Source organism: Electrona antarctica, assembly GCF_951216825.1.
Source record: "Electrona antarctica genome assembly, chromosome: 4".
Lineage (NCBI taxonomy): Eukaryota > Metazoa > Chordata > Actinopteri > Myctophiformes > Myctophidae > Electrona > Electrona antarctica.
Genome location: NC_136809.1, coordinates 25,222,315 through 25,244,460, shown reverse-complemented (window position 1 = coordinate 25,244,460; position 22,146 = coordinate 25,222,315). Strand labels below are relative to the sequence as shown.

The following is a 22,146-nucleotide window of genomic DNA, read 5'->3' as shown; positions in this document are numbered from 1 at the left end:
AAATCTGTTGCGTGCCATGACCCACAGAGAATATTGACAGCATAGTATCCATATAGGTTTGTCCTTCATTGAAGCCTACTGATTTGTTTGCTAGGTAGATTATTACACATATTGCCAGGTTCTGTTTGGCTCATCATTGAACACCTTTGAACCGTTTCATACGTAGTGTTTAAAACAGAGGGCACGACACACATGGATACAGAGCCAGCGAACTGTCTGCAGAATTTGCCTTTCATATAGTCCAGTTTATGCAAAACATACTCGGACCATAACAGCCCCATTTCATAGTAATTTCTCATGGACATGTCACGCAGACACAAAAGATTACTGCTGCATGAACCTCCTAGGCCTAGGCATGTCCCCCAAACTCCTCCTAGGTAACACTTTTCAATTCCACCTGCAACCCCCACTGATAATATATTCATTATTCACCAAATCGAACTCACTTTGCTCCGTGTACAGTCCATAAAATAAACAAACCAACAAAACAAAAGGGTATTCAATTAAATTCAAATCAGTACACTTCACAAAAGAAAATTCAGGATATCACCATGAGAAGGCGGAAGAAAGGCGTTTTGAAACTTGCTCTCTCTCTCTCTCTCTCTCATTCTATAATAGACAATGGTCTAACTTTTGGCTTTGCTTTTTTCACTTTTTTGCTTGTCTTTTTTCTCAATAAAAATTAAGTGACAACAGTACAAAGAAAGAAAGAAAATAAAATAAAAAAGCCATATCTGGGACTCTGAATTTGTTTTGTTGACTATAATAAGGCATAGACATATAATATATAAAATTGACATATTTATTATTACACCATTGGATAGTAAGGTCATGTGAGCTTAATACAGTATAGCCTCTCTCTCTCTCTCTCTCTCTCTCTCTCTCTCTCTCTCTCTCTCTCTCTCTCTCTCTCTCTCTCTCTCTCTCTCTCTCTCTCTCTCTCTCTCTCTCTCTCTCTCTCTCTCTAAAGCTACAAAGGTCACATGTGAATGGCACCGCTCCCTCTATAATTAACCTGTATTATTGGCATGGTTACCCAAACGTTTACATTAGATGGACAAAGCAGTGTGCAACCGGGTACAGTACTTCAGCATCTTATCAACATAATTAGGGAAAGATTATAGACTGCCAAGTGTGCGACAACAAACAATAGATGATTAATTGACCTCACTCTTTCCTATATCCTGCTTTCTCTGACTCCTTCTCTACCCCTCATTATTAATATACTGTCCGTTATTCATTTCCTTTCTTCCTTTCTTTCTTTTTTTCTTTCTTTCTTTCTTTCTTTCTTTCTTTCTGACACTGAATCTCCTGTCTGTCACATCAGATTGTTTCTCTTTCCTTCCCTCTCAATTAAATGTGATCTCTTCTCTCTTTGCCCCCCCCCTCCCCACCTCTATTTGCAGGTCTTCGGATGGTGTGTGTGCGTCTGGGACAGTGGTGGTCAGTCGTATGATCATGGGGGAGGTGGAGGATGTGGATCACATTACTACTGACCTGCCAGTCCACAAGGTTAGTGCATGCAAGCGCCTGCACACACGCACACACGCGCACACACACACACACACACACACACACACACACACACACACACACACACACACACACACACACACACACACACACACACACACACACACACACACACACACACACACACACACACACACACATTGTAGATTTAGCATCATTCAAAAACAGCTGCTCAACTTGCATATGTTTTTGGTTTGGGGTAACCGTTCCACTGCGGCATTGATCCCAATACATTTTTATGTTCTTTTTTTATAGGGTTAGAGTGACAGACAGAGGATGACAGAGAGGTGGAAATGAGACAGACAAAGATGAGAATCATTGAATCAATGTAAATGATCAGAACAGAAACACTATCATTTGTCTCTCCAGTCAATACTTTAATTAGTCAATCAACTAAAGTATTGATGCCACAGATATAGCCTTACTACTTCTCTTTATTGTTTTGAGACAGGATCGTTACATATTTTGATACACTGTAAACTGACTGATTCATACATCCATCCATCCATCTTCAACCGCTTATCCGTAGTCGGGTCGCGGGGGCAACAGCTCCACCAGAGAGCTCCAGACATTCCTCTCCAGAGCAACATAACTGGAGAGGAAAGTAACTTCCTCCTGGGGGATCCAGAGGAGTTCCAAGGCCAGTGAGTCGATGTAATCCCTCCATCTGGTCCTTGGTCTGCCTCGAGGTCTCCTCCCAGTGGGACTGATTCAGGTTCAAGTCAAGTCAAGTCAAGTCAAGTCAATTTTATTTATAAAGCACATTTCAGCCAACAACAGCCAACAGCCGACAAAAGTGCTGTACAGCATGAGAAAAAACAAAATACACATTGTGCAAAGCACAACACATCACATCAAGGAGAAACACGAAAAGAAAAGGCAACAAATACAATAAAAAGGCATCAGGTAAATAAAAACAGGAGGACAGTGTGTGTTTTTTCAGATAGACTAAGGCAGAGATAGCCGTTATCAGGCTCACTTCTCTGTAGATGAAGAAGTCATCTAATATTACAATTATAAATGTCAGGCACACACACGGCTAAGGAACCCAAAGTCAATAGCTACGTCATGCCTAGCCCGCCGTCCTAACCACTGCACTCACACGGCAGTGACGTCAGACTTACCCTCAGCGTCGTTCCAAATAATAATATTTTTTAAGACCAGCACGGCTTCACTGAACAAACACTTTATCCAATCCTTTATTTTTCTCTCCGCTGTGTCGGACAGTGAGGGGACGAGCCTCATACAATTTACCATGGGTGTGCGTGTGTCTACGATGTGTGGCCATCCAGTATACATATACTATTTACCCTGGGTGTACGTGCGTCTACGATGTGTAGCCATCCAGTATACATATACTATTTACCCTGGGTGTGCGTGTGTCTACGATGTGTGGCCATCCAGTATATATATACTGGGTGTGTGTGTGTCTACGATCCATTACTATTGTGCAGTGCACAATACTGGGTTTAAAAACACAGCTGAAACATGAAGTGGAGGCTGTCAAATCCCGCTATTTCCTTCTGCCCATTGCGTGGCACCATAACTAGGACGGGTGGTGAAATTCTAGTATAAATTTATACTAAAATTCGGCTTTTCTATTTGCTAGCTGAGACACGTTAAAAGAGCACAAAACTACCACCAGAGGGTGCTGAAAACACAATTCAACTCTGCATACATGCCTCTTGCCTTTTTTGAAAAGTTGAAAAAGGTTGAAAAGTGGTGAAAGTGGTCCTTTAAAGGGGAAAACCACCCATTTTCAACATTTTACTATGTCATTAATATACATTAGAGTTGTTGTGTGGAAATAATAAAAAAAAGTCCCCCCATTTTGTATTTCCTAGAACTGTAATTATGAAAAAAATCATTAACATGGTGAAACACATCTTGATGACATCATCAAGATGTGTTTCACCATGTTAATGATTTTTTCAGACCTCTAGTTCTAGGAAACACAGAATGGGGGAACTTTTTTATTATTTCCACACAACAGCTCTAAGGTACATTAATGACATAGTAAAATGTTGAAAATTAGTGGAATGCCCCTTTAAGCATTTTAGTATAGTATATCAAAATAATGAGAGTGAGACGGAGGGGCAGGGAAAGAGAGCTGGTTGTGTGACAGAGAGACAGAGAGTCTCTACTCTATACCTACTGTATCTTTAATGCTTATGGGATTAGCCTGACAGTACACAAGTGGCCCAATGAGATTCATCAAACTTCCGTAAATCCTCAGGGATTTTGTGTGTGTGTGTGTGTGTGACTGTGTGTGTTTGTGTGTGTGTGTGTGTGTGTGTGTGTGTGTGTGTGTGTGTGTGTGTGTGTGTGTGTGTGTGTGTGTGTGTGTGTGTGTGTGTGTGTGTGTGTGTGCAGACACACATGAACAGTTAGATGTCACATTGTTACAATATGCGTGCATGTACGTTTGAATAATACCTCACTGTGTCCGCATATTTATGTTTTATTTGTCACTGTGTGCTAAAGCCTACATGACTGACTCCAACTGTATATTATTACTTGTGTCGTACGCTATAGAGGCACATACTGTATAAGACAATAAGCCAATTTGGCACAAACCCTTTGTAGTGCTGCCGTAGGACATTGTGTCGGATTAGACAGCCTTGATGGCATGTGTGAGTGTGTGTGACTAATGGTGTACCACCGTAGAGACGTGTGTTAAGACTCTTGACCAATGGCACAATTATCCAGTCTGCTGCTAGCACACTTCTGGTTCTTTCCACCATGGGATAGTGTGTTCAGCCAGCACTGGAGTGGAGTGCTGCATTCATATAGCCAGGAAATTGTAGTGGATACTGTAGTGCAGATACTCACTGAGGCTGTCACACCCCCTCCACCCTCCTCTCAGCTAATCCCTTCCAACACATGCTACTGTACTTCTCTGCTCTGCACTCACTCAAACATAGCGGCTAAGAGAGGCAGGGGCAAGAGAGAGAGAGAGAGAGAGAGAGAGAGAGAGAGAGAGAGTACTGTGAAAAATAGTCTGTGAACGAGAAAAAACAAGATAGAAAGGACAGAAAGCGAGTCTATAGATGTGTCCTCCCTCACGGATCGCCACTAAACCGAAGATTGCCTCGTCCAAATGGGGTGCTTCCCCTCCCGAAACAAACTTGTATGTATTATAGCTTCATTTCAAGTCTCCTCCTCTCTATAGGGTTCCCATGTGGACCCATGTTAAGCACTTAGAACTGGACTGTTTGGTTGTATAGACAAGAGCAGCTAGCGGGAGAAATGCATGAACCACAACAATGTTACCATGTCTTGTACGCAGTACTGTACATACACTATGCAAATGTAAAACGTTCATTGTTAATTCACGAGCTCAAGTACAAGCACAAGACAAGTACAATTCTCCAGTGCTTTTCCTGCAGTACATTTTAGTTTGTAAATGTACTAAACATGCAAGCTTGTGCATGGGTGCACCCTGTGTAGGTGTATTATGTATATGTCCCTTGTACAGTATGTCTATGCCTTGTGCGCCAATATTTTAATGTCATGCTTATAGCGAGTGTGAGTGTGTGTGTGTGTGTGTGTGTGTGTGTGTGTGTGTGTGTGTGTGTGTGTGTGTGTGTGTGTGTGTGTTTATGAATGTTCTTACAAGGGGCTATAGTTGCCCCTCAGTGTCCCTCAAAAACTGTCCATTTACTGTTGATGAGCGTGCGTGCGTGTGCTTCTGTGTTTGTGTGCGTGCTTGCTTTCTTTTGAGTGTGTGTGCGTGTTGCGAGGCGAGTGCCTGCATGTATATTTGAGTGGCTGTGAGTGTGTTTGAGTTTTTTCATGTGGTATGTTTGTTTTTGCCTGTGTGTGTGTGTGTTGTCACAGCATGTTTGCTAGATAAGGGGAGGGAGGGTAACCGGAGTCAGGTTAGAGGGAGGGACCGAGGGAACAAGAAGGGAGGAGACTTTAAAGGGTAAGACCACTTTTGTAGAGGTTTGGGTTGTGTAGTTACCTTGCCATGATGTAACTCCAAATGTGGACAAGAAATCAAAAATAATTTCTCCAGTGATTAGAAATTGATAATTCAAAATATGCTCCTCATTGACTTACATTGTACGCTGAAACAGCTCTCAAAGTCACTCTTTTAGTACGTAAACAAACACAAAAAAGTTGTTTCAGACAATATAGAGCAACACCAAAACTCATGTGGTTTTATTTCTTCATAAAAATGGTAACTTCCTGTTGATTTTACTATATGAAGATCTGGATCCGGATCCATGGATCCAGTCCGGGTTTTCTTCTGAATAAAAATGGACAAATCAACAGGAAGTTACCATTTTTATGAAGAAATAAAACCACATGAGTTTTGGTGTTGCTCTATATTGTCTGAAACAACTTTGTTTGTGTTTGTTTACGTACTAAAAGAGTGACTTTGAGAGCTGTTTCAGCGTACAATGTAAGTCAATGAGGAGCATATTTTGAATTATCAATTTCTAATCACTGGAGAAATTATTTTTGATTTCTTGTCCACATTTGGATTTACATCATGGCAAGGTAACTACACAACCCAAACCTCTACAAAAGTGGTCTTACCCTTTAAGGAGCCCTGCATGAGCACGGACTAATGGGGGAATTCTCACTCATGCATTGGTGTCACAAATAAGCAGCCAATAGTTTTTGAAGCATCAACAATTACATGGTACAGTATATAAACAGGCCTCATCATAAGGTATACAATCTGCTGAGGGGAACAAAACAATAGAATGTAAACTGTGTTGTGTCCTAGTCTGTCAGTACATAGGGAGTGGTGATGTTAGCTCGATGTCGAAACTGAAAGGTTCATACAGCAGGTGCCTAACTTTGATCCCAGGGATCAAGGGTTTCCATGGATTATGGCTGTGGAGTGTGGAAACAAAGCTTGTTTGTATTTATTTACACCGAATATGGCCACTGAGGTGTGACATAATACATTGCCCAGGGAGCAGTTAGGGGTTAAGTGTCTAGTTCAGACTGTGTGGACAGAGGCGAGCGAGCCAGTGGGCAAACTGGAGGGAACCTCAACCTTCAGAGGGGAGCGAGCCAGTGGGCAAACTGGAGGGAACCTCAACCTTCAGAGGGGAGCGAGCCAGTGGGCAAACTGGAGGGAACCTCAACCTTCAGAGGGGAGCGAGCCAGTGGACAAACTGGAGGGAACCTCAACCTTCAGAGGGGAGCGAGCCAGTGGGCAAACTGGAGGGAACCTCAACCTTCAGAGGGGAGCGAGCCAGTGGGCAAACTGGAGGGAACCTCAACCTCCCGTCTCTTTGACAGCCTCACTACCCACTCTGACACTCAGCTATGTCCGCTGTCTTGTCTTGTTTCCTCTTCTCTTCCTTGTTATTTGAGCCAATATCAAATAACAAAGTTTCATGTGTGCGTGTGTGATGAATTGAATTACCCATTGAGCCCAGAAGAGTAAGTAAAGCCTGTACTTAGTTGTTATACTAAGTATAAATCAGGCATTAAAACATCATGGTTGATCGAGCGAGCCTTGATTCTCATCTGCGTATCTCTTTATATGCTCAAGGCAGAGGTACACTGACTGTACCAAGCCCACATTACTGAACTTCTCTCACAACCATTGTCCTCTTCTCACGGTTACTGGTCACTGTTCTCTCCTTGAGCACAGACCTTGCTTGCTTATACCTCCACAATGTCACTTTAGTATGCATATCTATCTTTTGTGGGTGTGCAGATACACACGTCTGTCTGTGTCTGGTGTCTCTGTGTGTGTGTGTGTGTGTGTGTGTGTGTGTGTGTGTGTGTGTGTGTGTGTGTGTGTGTGTGTGTGTGTGTGTGTGTGTGTGTGTGTGTGTGTGTGTGTGTGTGTGTGTGTGTGTGTGTGTGTGTGTGTGTGTGTGTGTGTGTGTGTGTGTGTGTGTGTGTGTGTGTGTGTGTGTGTGTGTGTGTGTGTGTGTGTGTGTGCAACACCTGTCACCTGTCTGTCTGTGTCTGGTGTCTCTATTTGTGCGTGCGTGCATAACACCCGGATAGACTAAGGGCCGAGGTACACTGGGGACAGTATTGGCTCAGCAACGGTACGATGCCACTATAATCAATGGAACCCGGTCGGTCATGTTTGCCGCTGTGCGTGCGTGTGTGTGTGTGCAGATTCACAGGGGGTGCAATGCGTCGCGCATCATTCTACCAGTTGACTGGCAATCAATGACTCAAGTACCCGCTGCTGTATTATTACACAACATAATGTTATATCATTGACCTAAATGGAATTATATCAACTAGGATAGTATGGTTAAAAAAGGTTAGGCCTATGTCTTTTCCAGAAATAACTTTGGACAGGTGGAAAACTTTAGTTAAACTTGCAGAGTTGTTATATTTAGTAAGTGTGACCCAAGTGCACAGCAATAGAGGAGGCGTTGTTCAAAGGTAGTTCAGGTTTATTCACAAACAGGGGGAAGGAGTGGGATAATAGTAGAAGGGTGGTGGCTCTCCAGGTTGGCCAAACTCAGCATGGGAATCCAAGCACTGGGGGGGAGGAGGAGAGGAAGTGTCAGTCTTCAGAGAACAACAACAAACTGGGAAAGTTGTGTAAAGCTAAAAGTGTAACTAGCACTATAACTCAGTTTAACAACACAATAAGCTTGGCCTGTACTTTACCATACATGTGAAGCTCTGGCGTGGAATGAAGGGCAGACTGGGCTTTTGTAGAGGCAGTGCTTGATTGCAGGATGGAAGACAGGTGCAGAGAATTGGTGAAGGAGAGCAGGTGTGCTGAGTAGAGCCATGGAGTAGTCAGAGAGGGGGGAGTGGCTAAGCAGTGCTTGCATGTGAAGGTGAGGAGGAGTGAGCCGTAACAAGAGTGACGTATTACTTTACCTGGGTTACATCTTCTGATAGTTCAATGTTGACATGAATTAATAATCCCATTTAGTGTTTCATTAGCGCAAGCGTGACAAAATAGGCTACAGCTTATTGTTGCGCTGCTGCTCGCTGAACACCCGTGAATGGTAAAGACAGTGATGTCATGTTATGCTATGCAACACGGAAGTAGCGCAGACACCACAGTCAGCGACGCTCCGTGACAGTGACATCACCGCGTACCGGTGCAGTGTGCAGGTCCATGGGACATGTACCACCGGTACCACCACGTACCGGGGGTTGGGAACCTCTGTGCTTGTCGAGAAGCAGCTGGGTGCTATTGACGATATTCAGACCACTGCCATCTTGCCAGAAAGGTGCTAACTAGGTGCAACTTCCCATAGACAGCCCATTCATCCAAACAGAAAAGTCCTATCGAATTATATTAAACAATGTCAAAATCACCAACATTGGAGCTGTAGCCTACAGAAAGCTTGAATTATCCTCTTTCAATCTGTAGTTTTTGTTTCATAAAGATCCACCGTAGACATTATATGAGCTACTTCCTGTCAAGAAATGACGTGCAGGTTATTTTTTTCCCTAAGTGTCAGAGTTGGGAGTGCTCTTTGGATATCACTCAACAGCCCTGCGTACCACCTATTTTGAATTTGAACATAATGCAGGAGGTTGCTTTACTAAAACAAGTGCTTCCAAACTCCAATAGTTGGAATAAAAATCACCTGCAAGGAACTTCTTTATAGGAAGTAGCTCATAATGAAACAAAACCTTTACAGATTGAAAGAGGATAATTCAAGCTTTCTGTACAGCTGCAATGTTGGTGAGTTTGACGTTGTTTAATACAATTAGATAGGACTTTTCTGTTTGGATGAATGGGCTGTCTATGGGAAGTTGCACCTACTTAGCACCTTGCTGGCAAGATGGCTGCGGTCTGAATATCGTCAATTGTACTATAGTGTCACCAGGTCAGGCAGGCGTGTCTATGATGCACTGTTCAGAGTAGTGGGTATTTATCATGATAAAGGTCTCCCTACATCACATGCTCGCTGTGTTGTTGCTTGTACATACCGGTTCTTCTTATATCAATCCAATATAAATATAAATCCCATGTCTTAAGGCTACGTATTCAATCATGCACCCATTAAGAAACATGAAGAAAATAGGTCACAATAATAGGCTACTATGTGAAAAATAAAATAATCTTTCAATCATTAGGACCATATATTATCTTTTTATTTAGATAGCATTGTTTATATGATTAATTCAATAACCAGATTATTTTTGCATCGTTGTTCATTGTTACATTGCATATTTGTGTTTAGTACAGTAGTTGGCTACAGTATGTATTTACATGGAGGCATTTAGACTTACATCAGATATTATACTGTGGTGGGAGTGTGGGCAGCTCTCAAGTATGAACACGTGTATGTGTAGCAGAGCGAGGTTGGAAAACAGTGTCAGCTAGTGTTCAATCAGCTGGATATGCTGTGTATTTGTGTAAAGGTTTAAAAAGACCCCCAGGCCTGTTTCCTTCTGCTCTCCACTCCACTTGACACGTATATTTTGCACACTGCATTGTCTAATCATATTGCAACATGCAAATGTGATTGCTGTGTATGTATTCCACAATGCCATGTCATCCACTTCTATAACCTTTATTGCGACTGTAGGTCGCATTTATTATGAATTTCAGTATGTCACGTCACGCCTCCTATATGGTCACGCCTCGTGAAATCACACCTCCATATAAGGTATGCCTCGTGACATCACGCAGCACGCCTCCATATATGGTCACGCCTTGTGACATCACGCCTCGTGACACGTCATGCACACCATATATGGCCATCTCCATATTCTGTATGAAGATCACGACACTGACCTCATCTAACCCTGTATAACCATACATGGAGAAGACTGGATCATCACCTAGATCTGCATATATGGAGCTGACCAGAAACTCTACATCTGATCTCAAACCCTAGATCTCCATATATGGAGCTGACCTGTTCTGACATCCATATGTTGATCCTACCCCACCCGTCCTTCCTGTTCTGACATTCCATATGTTGATCTGACCTCATCAAAACCCTGTCTTGAGTGCTGTTTCACTCAAGACACGCTCCATATATGGACAGTACAGAATTGATTCCATATGTTGATCTGACCCCCCATGCCAAAGCGCCAGCGCTCGCCCAGCAGTCTGCCGCCACCCAGACGGATGCGTGCAACCTTGTCCCTTTAGGGCAAGGTTGCTTCTCGCCCTCAGGGAGTCTTACTGGTTGGGATCAAGAACGTGTTCTTGGTCACTCATGTTTAGAAGATAAATCCATACATTATCCCTTCTCTTTTGTTGCATTTTGGAGCAGTGTATCTCCAGTTTAGAATGTATCCAGTTTGACTTGCAAATTGCATGCACAATAACTAGTCAACAAACAACAGAGTAAATGGTCAAATCGATAGAGTGAAAAGAAAACATTTAGTGCTGCTATGTAACCAGAATACCAGCAAAACATCAAACGTACAACAATGTAAATAACATACTTGCATTTGTGTACAAGCAAACAAAACAATGATCTAAACTCTAAAGTAACAGAGTACACTGCATGGTAGTAGAACTATAGCATCTATCATCAGATGATCAATACGGATGATGCCATCAAAAGGTCGATGGTGTCTCTTTGCTTTCTCTCTTTCTCATCATCTGTCAATATGTTATTGTTTTGTTGTGTGAAAATGTTGTGTTTGTAGATGGCGTTTTGATTACTGATGTCTCTTTGTCCCCTTCCTCTCACTCTTTCTTATCTCTTTCACTATTTTTGTCTTTCACCATCTCTCTCTCTCTCTCTCTCTCTCTCTCTCTCTCTCTCTCTTCCTACTCCTGTCTGTCTCTCTCTATCTCTCTGCCTATACAGTGTCCCTTGGTGTGTGAATCTGCATCCCATGGCTGCATGGACAGAGACTGTGGACCTCTGACAGGCCCCGGTAAGTCTCAGTTCCACTCAACATCTGCCATTTGACATCGTTCCTTACACCGTTGCCATACTTGACTTGTCTTACATGTAGTTCTACTGGATCTCTTCTCCACTAGTCCCTCCCTAACGTTTTAGTGTAATTTTTATGTTGACAAATTGTCAATATATTTAGTCTTAGTTTAAGTTATGTTTGCAAATGTAACGTTATTTATTATAAATCAAATGAAGGGTTAGTGTGGGAAAAGGCACCCTGGACTTTTTTCCTTCTCTGAAATTATGTTGAGTAGCGTACCTACAAAACAGACAGGGAAAATTAAGTACTTTAATTTTAGTCTTTGACAATTTTACAAACGAGCATGGGGAGTTATTGGTGCTTACATACTTATGCTCTTCGCCCCTAATGGGGCATAAGGCATCGATAATGTTCCTCCACCTATCACCTATGGCAACCTGTGTTACCGTGCCCCACGAGAGACCCATCTCCAGCTGCTCAGCCTCTATAGTTCTGCGCCAGGTGATCTTAGGTCAGCCTCGTTTCCTTTTCCCTGGGGGTGTCCATCTGAGGGCCACTTTGGGGATCCGCTCTGGGGGCATTCGAAGTACGTGACAAGCCATCTTAGACAACGTGTTTAACTTCTGTGATCACGTCTCGGCAGCAAGTCTTCATGTAGAGATCTTTGTTGGTAATTTTATTGGGCCAGAATATACGGCAGATCTTCCACAGGTAGCCATTGTGGAAGGAGCTGATCATGTCGCACTTGGTTATTCGCCAGCACTCAGACCCGTACATCACTCAGACCCGTACAGTAGTTATACTGTATAAGTGGATCTTGGTTTTGAGACTGTAGGTGTTGAATTTCGAGATGTTATGGAGTCTTGTGTAGGTGCTGCGTGCTTGTCCAAGTCTGCGCTGGATGTCGTTCTGTGTGCCATTGTCCTGGCTAATCAGGCTTCCCAAGTACACAAAGTCGTTAACAAGCAGTTCATCATTTATGGTGATGCGTGCCTGTGTGGTGGTGTTGATGGACATTGGTTTTGGTGGTATTGATGATGAGCCCTGTCTGTAGAGCATATTTGGTGAGTCGATTAGTTTTTTCTTTGTGAACAGGACAGCGAGGTCATCAGCAAAGTCAATATCCTCAAGATGGCTAGAGAGGGTCCACTGGATGCCTTGACGTTTATCAGCTGTTGTTTTTGGCATAGTCCAATTGATGACAGTCAGGAAGAGGATTGGTGAGAGGATGCAGCCTTGGCGAACTCCAGATTGTAATGTACAGGGAAAGACTCAGAGGTGGTTTTGCCGAGTATAACACTGCATTTAAAATGGTCATTAAACCTCACTATTATTGAGATTATTTTATGAGGGATTCCATATGACTGCAGGATCTTTCACAGGGTTTCGCGGTGGATGCTTTTGAACGCCTTCTTAAAGTCAATGAAATTGACAAACAATGGCAATTCCACTCTGTGCATTGTTCTATGATGTGCGAAGTGCGAATATTTGGTCTATGCACCCTCTTCCCTTTCTAAATCCTGCCTGCTCTTCGCGGAGTTTGTTATCAATGGCATCATTCATTCTGTCCAGGATAACTCTGCAGAATACTTTGCTGGGGATGGAAAGAAACGTGATCCCATGGCAGTTGTCACACTTCTTGGGGATCTTGACAATTAGGCCTTTATTGGTCCAATGACTGGGGATGTTGTCTCCATTCCATATGGTCTGGAAGAGGATGGTGAGGTGCCTTGAAGATGTTAGGAGGTCAGCCTTTAGCATCTCAGCATGGATGGAGTCGATACCTGCGGCTTTGCCAGTGTTCATGGCTTTGATGGACTTTGTTACCTCCTCTGCAGTTGGGGGACCAATATTGATGTCCAGGATATCAATTGCACGGGAGGGGGTGGCTGGTTCATCAGGCTCTGGGTGATTAAGCACATCTCTAAAATGCTCTACCCAGCGTGCTGCTTCCTGTTGTGTTATTTTCCTGCCAGATTTATCCAGTACAGGAGCAGAGGGCTTGGTGTTATTTCCACTCAGGAGCTTAGTGATTTTGTTGAGGGTGCTTAGGTTCCCCCTTGCTGAAGCATTTTCGGTTATTGGTGCATGCTATGTTTGAGACTGTGATGTCTACTTCTTAAATCTTATCCTAGACAAATAATTACTTTTATAAAACAATATAATTGAAACAAAACTGTATTTAGGACATTTTAGAAAAATACAAAAATAGAGTAACATTTAGTCCGCTGGCTTGAAAAAAAATATTGTAATACACATGACGCTAGTTAACCTATAATATTGTCCACCCATTGCTTATATGCATCTAATTATCATTGTGCTGCCCTTGGCTAACCTTTTGCACTAATGTGATTCGAGTTCTCAACTGAGGTTTCCCTATTTGATTAAAGAACTTGTATTATTCCTGCTTGGATTAAGCCGGAGGGATCTTGGTGCTTCACAAAGAGAGAAAATGGGAGGGTGGGGGGAGGATGAGAGAGAGAGAGAGAGAGAGAGAGAGAGATGGTGAAAGACAAAAATAGTGAAAGAGATAAGAAACAGAGTGAGACGGCAGAAGAGAGAAACAGATGGAATGTAGAGAAGAGAAGAGAAGAGAAGAGAAGAGAAGAGAAGAGAAGAGAAGAGAAGAGAAGAGAAGAGAAGAGAAGAGAAGAGAAGAGAAGAGAAGAGAAGAGAAGAGAATATGGTGATAAAGGGCATGGGGAACAGTGGTGGTGGTGGGTGGGTGGGTTTCTGTCTGTCTGCAGTCTTCTCTGTTCTGTGTAGACTGGCTGAAGACAAGCAGAAGACACTGTGCCAGCTGTGAGAGACTAATTAAGAGACTTGAAACAAAAGAGAGGAGAGGGGGAAAAAGCAGCCACATGCACTCCCGCATTTGTTATCTCCCAGTCAGTGGAAAGGGAGGGAAGAAAAGAAAGGAAGCGACCGCTTGTTGAGAAAATGAGACACATAGCCGCAGTCGTGAGAGGAGAGAAAGACGAGACTTTGAGAAGGTCAGGGCTCCTGCTGCACACACGCTTCACAGCCCTCATTGTGAATGGGGGAAGAAAAAGGGGAAACTGCCTAATCTCCTCCCGACGTTATGTTTGATGTAGCACGCTCGCCTTTATTCCATCGCATATAAATGTTTTTGTCTTGTCTCTCTTTTATCTGGCTTCCTGTCAACCCCCTACTCCTCCGCCCACCGTCCATCGCCGTGGTGTCAGTGCCACTTACTGTTCCCGTGCTGATTAGCTAGCGGAGCACAGCCTGTGCGTGTGTGTGTGTGTGTGTGTGTGTGTGTGTGTGTGTGTGTGTGTGTGTGTGTGTGTGCGCGTGCAGGTGCGCACAGCTGCAGCCCGTCAAAACAATAGCCTCCCCCTTCCGTGCAGCCGAAGCCAGATTGACTTTAATGCAATTTAGCTCTCCACTTTTAATCCCTTTCTAAATGAATGTGGAGAGCAGAGTGAGAGCAGGAGTGGAGGGGGGAGACCACAAACACGTCTGGGCCCATTCTTACTGCTTTTGGAAACAATACATAATTTCAAAATGGCTGGAGGGATTCGCTTTGACAGTAGCACATTTTGTGAACTTGTGTGTTTCAAGTAAATACAGCTATTAAAAAAGCACAAACTGGCACTTGATGCATTTCAGCTTTCCACATTAAGTAAGTGCCTTTCAGTGTGAGTGTGGGATTGGAAGTGGTTAGTGGATTTGGAGGTGAGTAAGGGTGCGGCTTCCGTGTTAAGTGGTCAGATGGGTGGGCCGCAATCGGTTGTGTTCTAGCTTGGATCCATGGAACTAACAAACTTTAAGTTCCTATACATATCTGTATCCCAATGAAAACTTTTTTTAAAAGCTAAATCATATTAATTTTATATTTTCATTACAATCTTAGTCTTTTGCCAACTATTTGGGAGCCCACTTGCAATATCAGGATGGGAATAGGTCTAGGTAGAGAAAATAATTTCCTTAAAAGGTGTCATCAAGGTTGAGGGAGCGGAGCCACCCGATTGGCCGATATCAGATTAAAACGGCAGTAGACAGGGAGGGAGGAGTCAGAAGTTAATCCTCTCCTCTGCAATAGAGCGTCGCAGTCCCGCCTCCTACCCGGGACCAGGAAATGAAATCCAATGCATTATTCTCATAGACATTTCGTAAAGTATTTATTTAAAGACGGTTACGCCGCGGACAAAGCCAACTCGAGTCGTGACAACTCATGACAACACAAACAATATTTTGGACCAAACAAATAATTACAAAGAAGAAAAAGAAAAAAAAAGTGTTGTAACCTGCCGTTTTTTTCTTCTTTCTAATTATTTGTTTGGTCCAAAATATTGTTTGTGTTGTCATGAGTTGTCACGACTCGAGTTGGCTTTGTCCGCGGCGTAACCGTCTTTAAATAAATACTTTACGAAATGTCTATGAGAATAATGCATTGGATTTCATTTCCTGGTCCCGGGTAGGAGGCGGGACTGCGACGCTCTATTGGAGGAGCACGATGGCACTCATCTCACCTCTGACTGCAAGTTAGTCCAGCTTCTGCCAGTGGTCGAATTCAGCGATTCCCAACTTGTGTGCCAGGGCCCACTGGTGGGCTGTTATGATATTGCAAGTGGGCCTCCAAATAATTGTCAAAACACAAATATGTAAAATACAACATTATTATAAAAAATCCTGCACGTGTGAAGTGAGGGGCGCTCTTATCATCATACATCATCATGCATCATCTCATACTGCCGGCCAATCAGAAAGCCTGTTGCCTGTGATTGGTTATCTGATTTGCTCGTTTACATATGACATACATTTTCCCTTCAATGTCAATGGCGTTTAATGTTTTGATGTTTAATTTACATCATATTTAGCAGGCATTTGACCTAATTTCTCCGTTCATTGTCAATGGCAAATCTTGAGACATGTGGGGACAGAAGCTGTTTATAGGAGCGGCTAGCGCCCCTCAAAAATATATAATGGGTACTATACACACAATGTGCCTGCCAATTCATTAATTTCAATTCATATATTGAATATTAATCCTGGGACATCAAAGAAAAATATTCACTGTAATTTCTTTATCACTCTCCACAGAGAAACCCGGCCTTCACCCCAGCTCACTCACTTTCTCAACAGAATGCTCCTCATGCTCTAAGATATCCAATTCCTCTGGCGCTAGCGATAGTGATCCGCCTTTTCGCAGATTTTTTTCTCATCATCGGCCTCCATCTCATATGCCACAAAAATATCATAAAAAGCTTGGATCACCAGTCACCACAGTACTTTTAAAAATGTATTCCTCTTCCCACTGCACACTCACTCTCTGAAATTGTTCACAGCTACTTGCTCCCAGAGGGATGATTATAGTTGAGAACCCCGCTACGTTCAGGCTGTCATTGACAGCAAACGACCAGCTCGTATGCTCTGTGCCAGTGAGCCCTTGTAAAAATCACCCACCCAGACAGATTATCGTCCAATTAAAAACCCACCCCCACTCACCCATCCATTGGCCCGCACCAGAAGAGGCAGGACAACCACTTACCTTTAACAAGCCGTTGACTTTTGCCTCAGGCCTAAGGACTCCCAGTGTTGAAGCTCTCACATAATTGACACCACATTACTTTGAAAATGACACAAATCTTAGAGGTGTGATTAGCCAGTCCTGGTTTTGGTGTTCCTGTCTGCAAACTTTAGCATTCATGCCTTCATGATCATGGTGACTGTGTACCCAACACACGCACAAACCCCAAAAGAAAAACAAACTGTCAATCAGCATCTTCAGCCATGATGGAAGTGTGCTGTAGCCTGTAGCTGCAGTGCCCCTGTGGTAAATTATTTGGACTACCTAGTCCTTATTGAGTACACAGACTTTGCAAAACCCAAAAACAGAGGAAGAGATGAGAGACAACAGACAGCTTGATGAGATAAAAGACGGGATTCAGATGTAATACTGTGGTTAGCTTGCTTCCTTTTCTTCACGTTCGCTCGACTTGATATAACTACCAGGAAAACCACGGCACCCTCTCTGGACCACACTGCCTTTGGTCCATCCGTCTACAAAGCAGAAAGTTGAAAAGGCTTAGCCACTTTGAAACTTCACTTTTTCAATACCGTGGTGTGGGGCTCTGTTATAAGAGGTTGTAAGAGGACAGTGCAGGGGCTCTATCATTATTCTTACTAGAATAGAAGGCAACATGAAGACAGTGAAAAGTGCTCTGACTCCAACTTTTAAATCCAACTAGAGAAATGTTTCACTGACACTGTTAGATGGTTTGACAGTCTTGCAGTAGAGGGGGGCCAGGTGATAACATTAAAACCATGGCATTCACACTTTTAACATACTGTTTGAAATGATATGCCCAGTCGTACTTGTTTGTACCATTTATGCACAATGGAGTCAATTCTCTCGAGGCTGTTAGGTGATACTTCTAGTGGTCTAGATGGTCAGGTCCATTTCTGCTTTTAAATGAAACTTTCTTCAAGATTATTATTGGAAATTACTTCAGGTTACTTAGTGGATTACTGATTACTGTGTTGTTATCGCTGCTCAAAGTCGATCCATCGACAACACAGGTTCCATGAACGTAAGCGATGATGTAATTATGGCAAGCAAGGAAAACAAAGAGAATGAAAAGTGGTAGATGGATCGTCTGACCCTGGTAGTGGCTGGTAAAGTCAGTCGCTTCACAATATTTCAAAATGCAAACACAAACATGAAAATAGGAGCTGTAGAAAGTCAAGTCTGGATCAGTATAATATATACGGTAGAAATAAATTGTTTTGAAATCTGAGTAATAGCCTAGTCTGAACATGTGCTTTCCTTGCATTTGCCAGCTTGTCGAAGCCAGCATGTAAGAAATACACCAACATGGCCACTATACAGCAGCAGCCTCATGGTGATCAGAGAGGAAGGCAGAACGAGAGTGAGAGAGTAGGAGAGAGATCACAGTCACGGCGTAGCCTATCACTAGAAACACCACGAAAGACACGCCGGTGTCTAATAACGCCGTGGCTTCCCTGTGGATGTCTTGCCCATCAGAGGGACGGTGGATCTGAGATTATGAATAAACAAAATATGAAAGATATTCACACGCAAAACGGTATTCACAATATAAAAGAAATATTCAGGTTGAATCACTTCCTCAGCCTACAGGCAGTTCAGACACACTGACAGACAGACCCTCTTCTAGACAGCTTGCAACGTACAGTAGTTACTAGTACTACAATCTACAAAACGTAACGTTAAAGACCATGATCTCGTCAACTCCTACAAAATATCGGACCTATGGCTTAACCCAGGGGTCCTTGAAGTGCTTTCAGGGCCGGCAGCTAAGTTATTGATAGTTATGAACCAAATGGACCCTTACACTCTCAGAGTTCAATTAAAACATTTACCAGTTGCGGTGCGATGCTGGCTTATGCTGTCTATATGGGTTTTTAGAATCGTAATATCTCGGATTCTTCTTTTTGGTTAAAAAACAAGCTTGATTTGCGCCTCATTTCTCTAAACGATCCCCGGTTACAAAATGTATGTTTTGGGTGAATTAAATAACAATCGCAGTACCTGTTACATAGCGATAATTCACTTCCTGACTCCTGACTTCTGAGTGAAAGGGCTTTCAAGCTAAAGCTGTCCACCATTTAAAATGAATGGATGGTGCTGCTGGAGTACACATTTCAGCCACGTCAGGCGTCAGCGGTCAATGAGATAAAGAAAGGAACGGGGGCGGAGGAGTTAGGCCTCTGTTAAAATATTACATGGCAATACATGCAGTACAGGTTCAGGTTCAGGTTCAGGTTCAGGTTTATTTGTCATATGTATAAATACAAGTATAAATACAATGAAAATCATTTTGCTCAGAGCATTCTCAATCTTATAACACAGGACATAGACAAACATCTATAGTGCAAAGAAAAAAAAAAAAAAAAAAAAAAGTACTGTATCATATGGGGGTCCGTGGCCTAATGAATATCAAACTGATGAAACGGTGAGAATCATTGGCTTAAACCAACTATCAGCACCACAAAATACTGGTGCGTCACAAATTCATCTAATTCAAAATCACCTGCTGCACATGTGCAGCAGCGAAATATTACCTTTAGAGGAGAGATGCTAAGGCTTGATGTTGAACATATTTTGCAAGTCTTCTAAAATTGTAGAGGTACCTGCTTCCTTCTTCAAACTGCATCTATTGGAAAAATGTGTGTGTGTGTGTGTGTGTGTGTGTGGGGGGGGGGGGGGGGGGCTCTTTCAAGGTGCATAGCATTCTTGGCCTCTGCTGCCAGCATATGTTGATAAGCGCATTAGTGCCGGGAGTTTTCTTTTTCTTTTTTTTCCTCAGTTTCCAGACTTGAATTGCTGCTGTTGACCACTCTCTCTCTCTCTCTCTCTCTCTCTCTCTCTCTCTCTCTCTCTCTCTCTCTCTCTCTCTCTCTCTCTCTCTCTGCAGGGGAACAAAAAAAAAAGGTGAAGTGAAGGGGAGTGCTGACTGAATTTGAATAGATTTTAATGGGGCCAGTGGTATACTGGGGTTTACCGAGCAAAAGTTCGAACATGAATCAGCTCTTTTTCCCCCATCTGTTGTCCTATAAACAAGCAATTAAAATGGAAATGGAAGCAATAATAAGGGATAGATTAATAGAACGAGGTCTCCATTATTTTATTTTTTTCCCAGGCCGCCACTCGTGTGTGTGTGTGTGTGTGTGTGCGTGTGCGTGTGCGTGTGCGCGTGTGTGTGTGTGTGTGTGTGTGTGTGTGTGTGTGTGTGTGTGTGTGTGTGTGTGTGTGTGTGTGTGTGTGCGTGCGTGCGTGCGTGCGTGCGTGCGTGCGTGCGTGCGTGCGTGCGTGCGTGCGTGCGTGCGTGCGTGCGTGCGTGCGTGCGTGCGTGCGTGCGTGCGTACTTGCGTGCGTTTATGCATGCGTGTATGTGTGCATGCGTGCGTGCACGAGAGAGAGTATAGGCTTCTTGGAAAGATGAGACAGCTTATCTATGGCAGACACCGTTATTGATTATAGAATTGCATTTGCACCTCATGCCTCATGGAAATGTTATTTTGTGAAGGATCCCTGTCAGTGGCGTCCTTGAGTTTCACCACCAAAAACGTCCCCTTGAGATCATTTTCTCCATGTTTACTGCATGGGGAAGTGTGTACAGTTCACACACTTTGATGAAGATGTGTGTTGAAGTGGCTATGTCATGATACATCATGTTTGAAATACTCTTTTTCCCCACTCATCATCACTCCATGCTCAACTATCTGCTCAGTTCATATGCAGTCAATTTAGTTCATGTGCAATTGCAGTTACTGTGTCTTGGTTGGTTCTATGTTCATGTCTTCCCCAGCTGTATCTTACCGGTAGTCTTGTTCCCCAGTCAGTCCTTGTCGGATCATTGTTTGTGTTGCATCGTTTGTCTATAAAGTCTTATGTTCACTCGAATCACCTACATTGACATTCTTGGGTTTTGAACACTATTCTGCTTAGCTGTCTGCATTTGGCTCTTCACCATTCAACTTCCACTTCACCATTCAACTTCCACTTCAATGTATTGAAGTTAAAACGTTACCAAAGTGACCAAGTAGCTAGTTTAGGACGAAGGGCCTATATTCAAGTATTCAAAGGGCAGTTGGTTAACAGATCAACATGTCTTCGCTCACCTCTGTCTTTCCCTCTTTCTGTTCTGCTCTCCCCCTCTCTGCAGTGTTCAAGAACCCGATATGCAAGGTATACAGGTTTCAGACTGTAGACAGCAAGTGGATGCTGGTGCGAGAGCAGATGGAAGAATGCACTTTGTCGTTCAGCATCCCCAAACAGCTGCTGTCTCTCTACATTCAGGAGGACATGAGGAGGTGAGACACTCTGCTACAAAATCCTGCCGGTTCAATAGACTGGTAATTCTGTGATTGACAGAGGGACCATTGTACACTCTCAGAGTTCTGTGATTGTACAGAGGGACCATATTGGACACTCTCAGAGTTAAGTTATTGCCTGACTTTACTGTAGTGTACAGTGTCCTGATCGTCTTGATGAGCAGTACTGTGACTGACACCCTGCTCTCGTGCCAGAGCTGCCAGAATTAGTTTGTATAAGTATAACTAGTATAAACTAGTCAAAATGTAATTTCCTCCTAAATGTGGACCATGTCAAGCCATCACACGAGTATTTCACTATGCGGTGCAAGTTTATTTTTACCTACATAACATTGTTTTACAGTAGGCTATATTAGTTGGCTATATGTTATTTATCCAATATTTTTCACAGACTTCTGGTTTAGTTGTAAGCTGTAAGGTTTCAGACATAAGCGTAACTGAACCCTTTCAAATTAAAGTGAATCCTGTCCGGAAGAAACCACCTAACTCAATGTTTTAGGTTTCTTGTCTTTATCTCATAAATCAATGCTATTGCACATCCTTTACATCTGTGTGTTGGTTAAAAAAAAAATGGAATAAATGGAAAGTATTAAACCTCCTAACTCCATTGGATCCTCAAACTATCTGCCAAACCAGCTAACTCCACCCATTTAGCCATATTTTGTATTTATTTTGTATTAATCAGTGCTATTGGTTAAAGGTATATTCAGTGATTTCACTTAATTCAAATATCACTTATTTTTTTGTTTATTGAACCAATGAAAAGTATTAAAAAGCGCTTTGACAAAAACCTCCTAACTCCACTTGAGCTGGATGTTTCCTGATCCTGAAGAATGAACATTTTGGAGTTAGGTGGTTTCTTCCAGACAGCAGAGATATAGAATGTAAAGCCAACTATCCCTCCTCCCTTTGAGGTTTTATAGAGATTTCAATCAAATTGGACTGAGTGGTTCA

The 22,146-nt window shown here is 42.8% G+C and overlaps 1 protein-coding gene across 5 annotated transcripts in view; it reads left to right on the top strand.

Annotated features, from left to right (window-relative positions):
* Positions 1-22,146, top strand: part of inpp4b (inositol polyphosphate-4-phosphatase type II B) — a gene marked incomplete at its 3' end in the record, with an annotated part of 210,789 nt that overhangs the window by 102,391 nt on the left and 86,252 nt on the right. For 4 of the 5 annotated variants that reach the window (XM_079499419.1, XM_079499418.1, XM_079499420.1 and 1 more), the window contains 3 exons: positions 1,407-1,512; positions 11,277-11,346; positions 21,024-21,171. In XM_079499419.1, the coding sequence (XP_079355545.1) occupies positions 1,407-1,512; positions 11,277-11,346; positions 21,024-21,171 (324 nt within the window). Of the gene's footprint in view, positions 1-1,406; positions 1,513-4,515; positions 4,664-11,276; positions 11,347-21,023; positions 21,172-22,146 lie in introns of those variants that run through there. The other variant, XM_079499422.1, reaches the window with a different exon arrangement.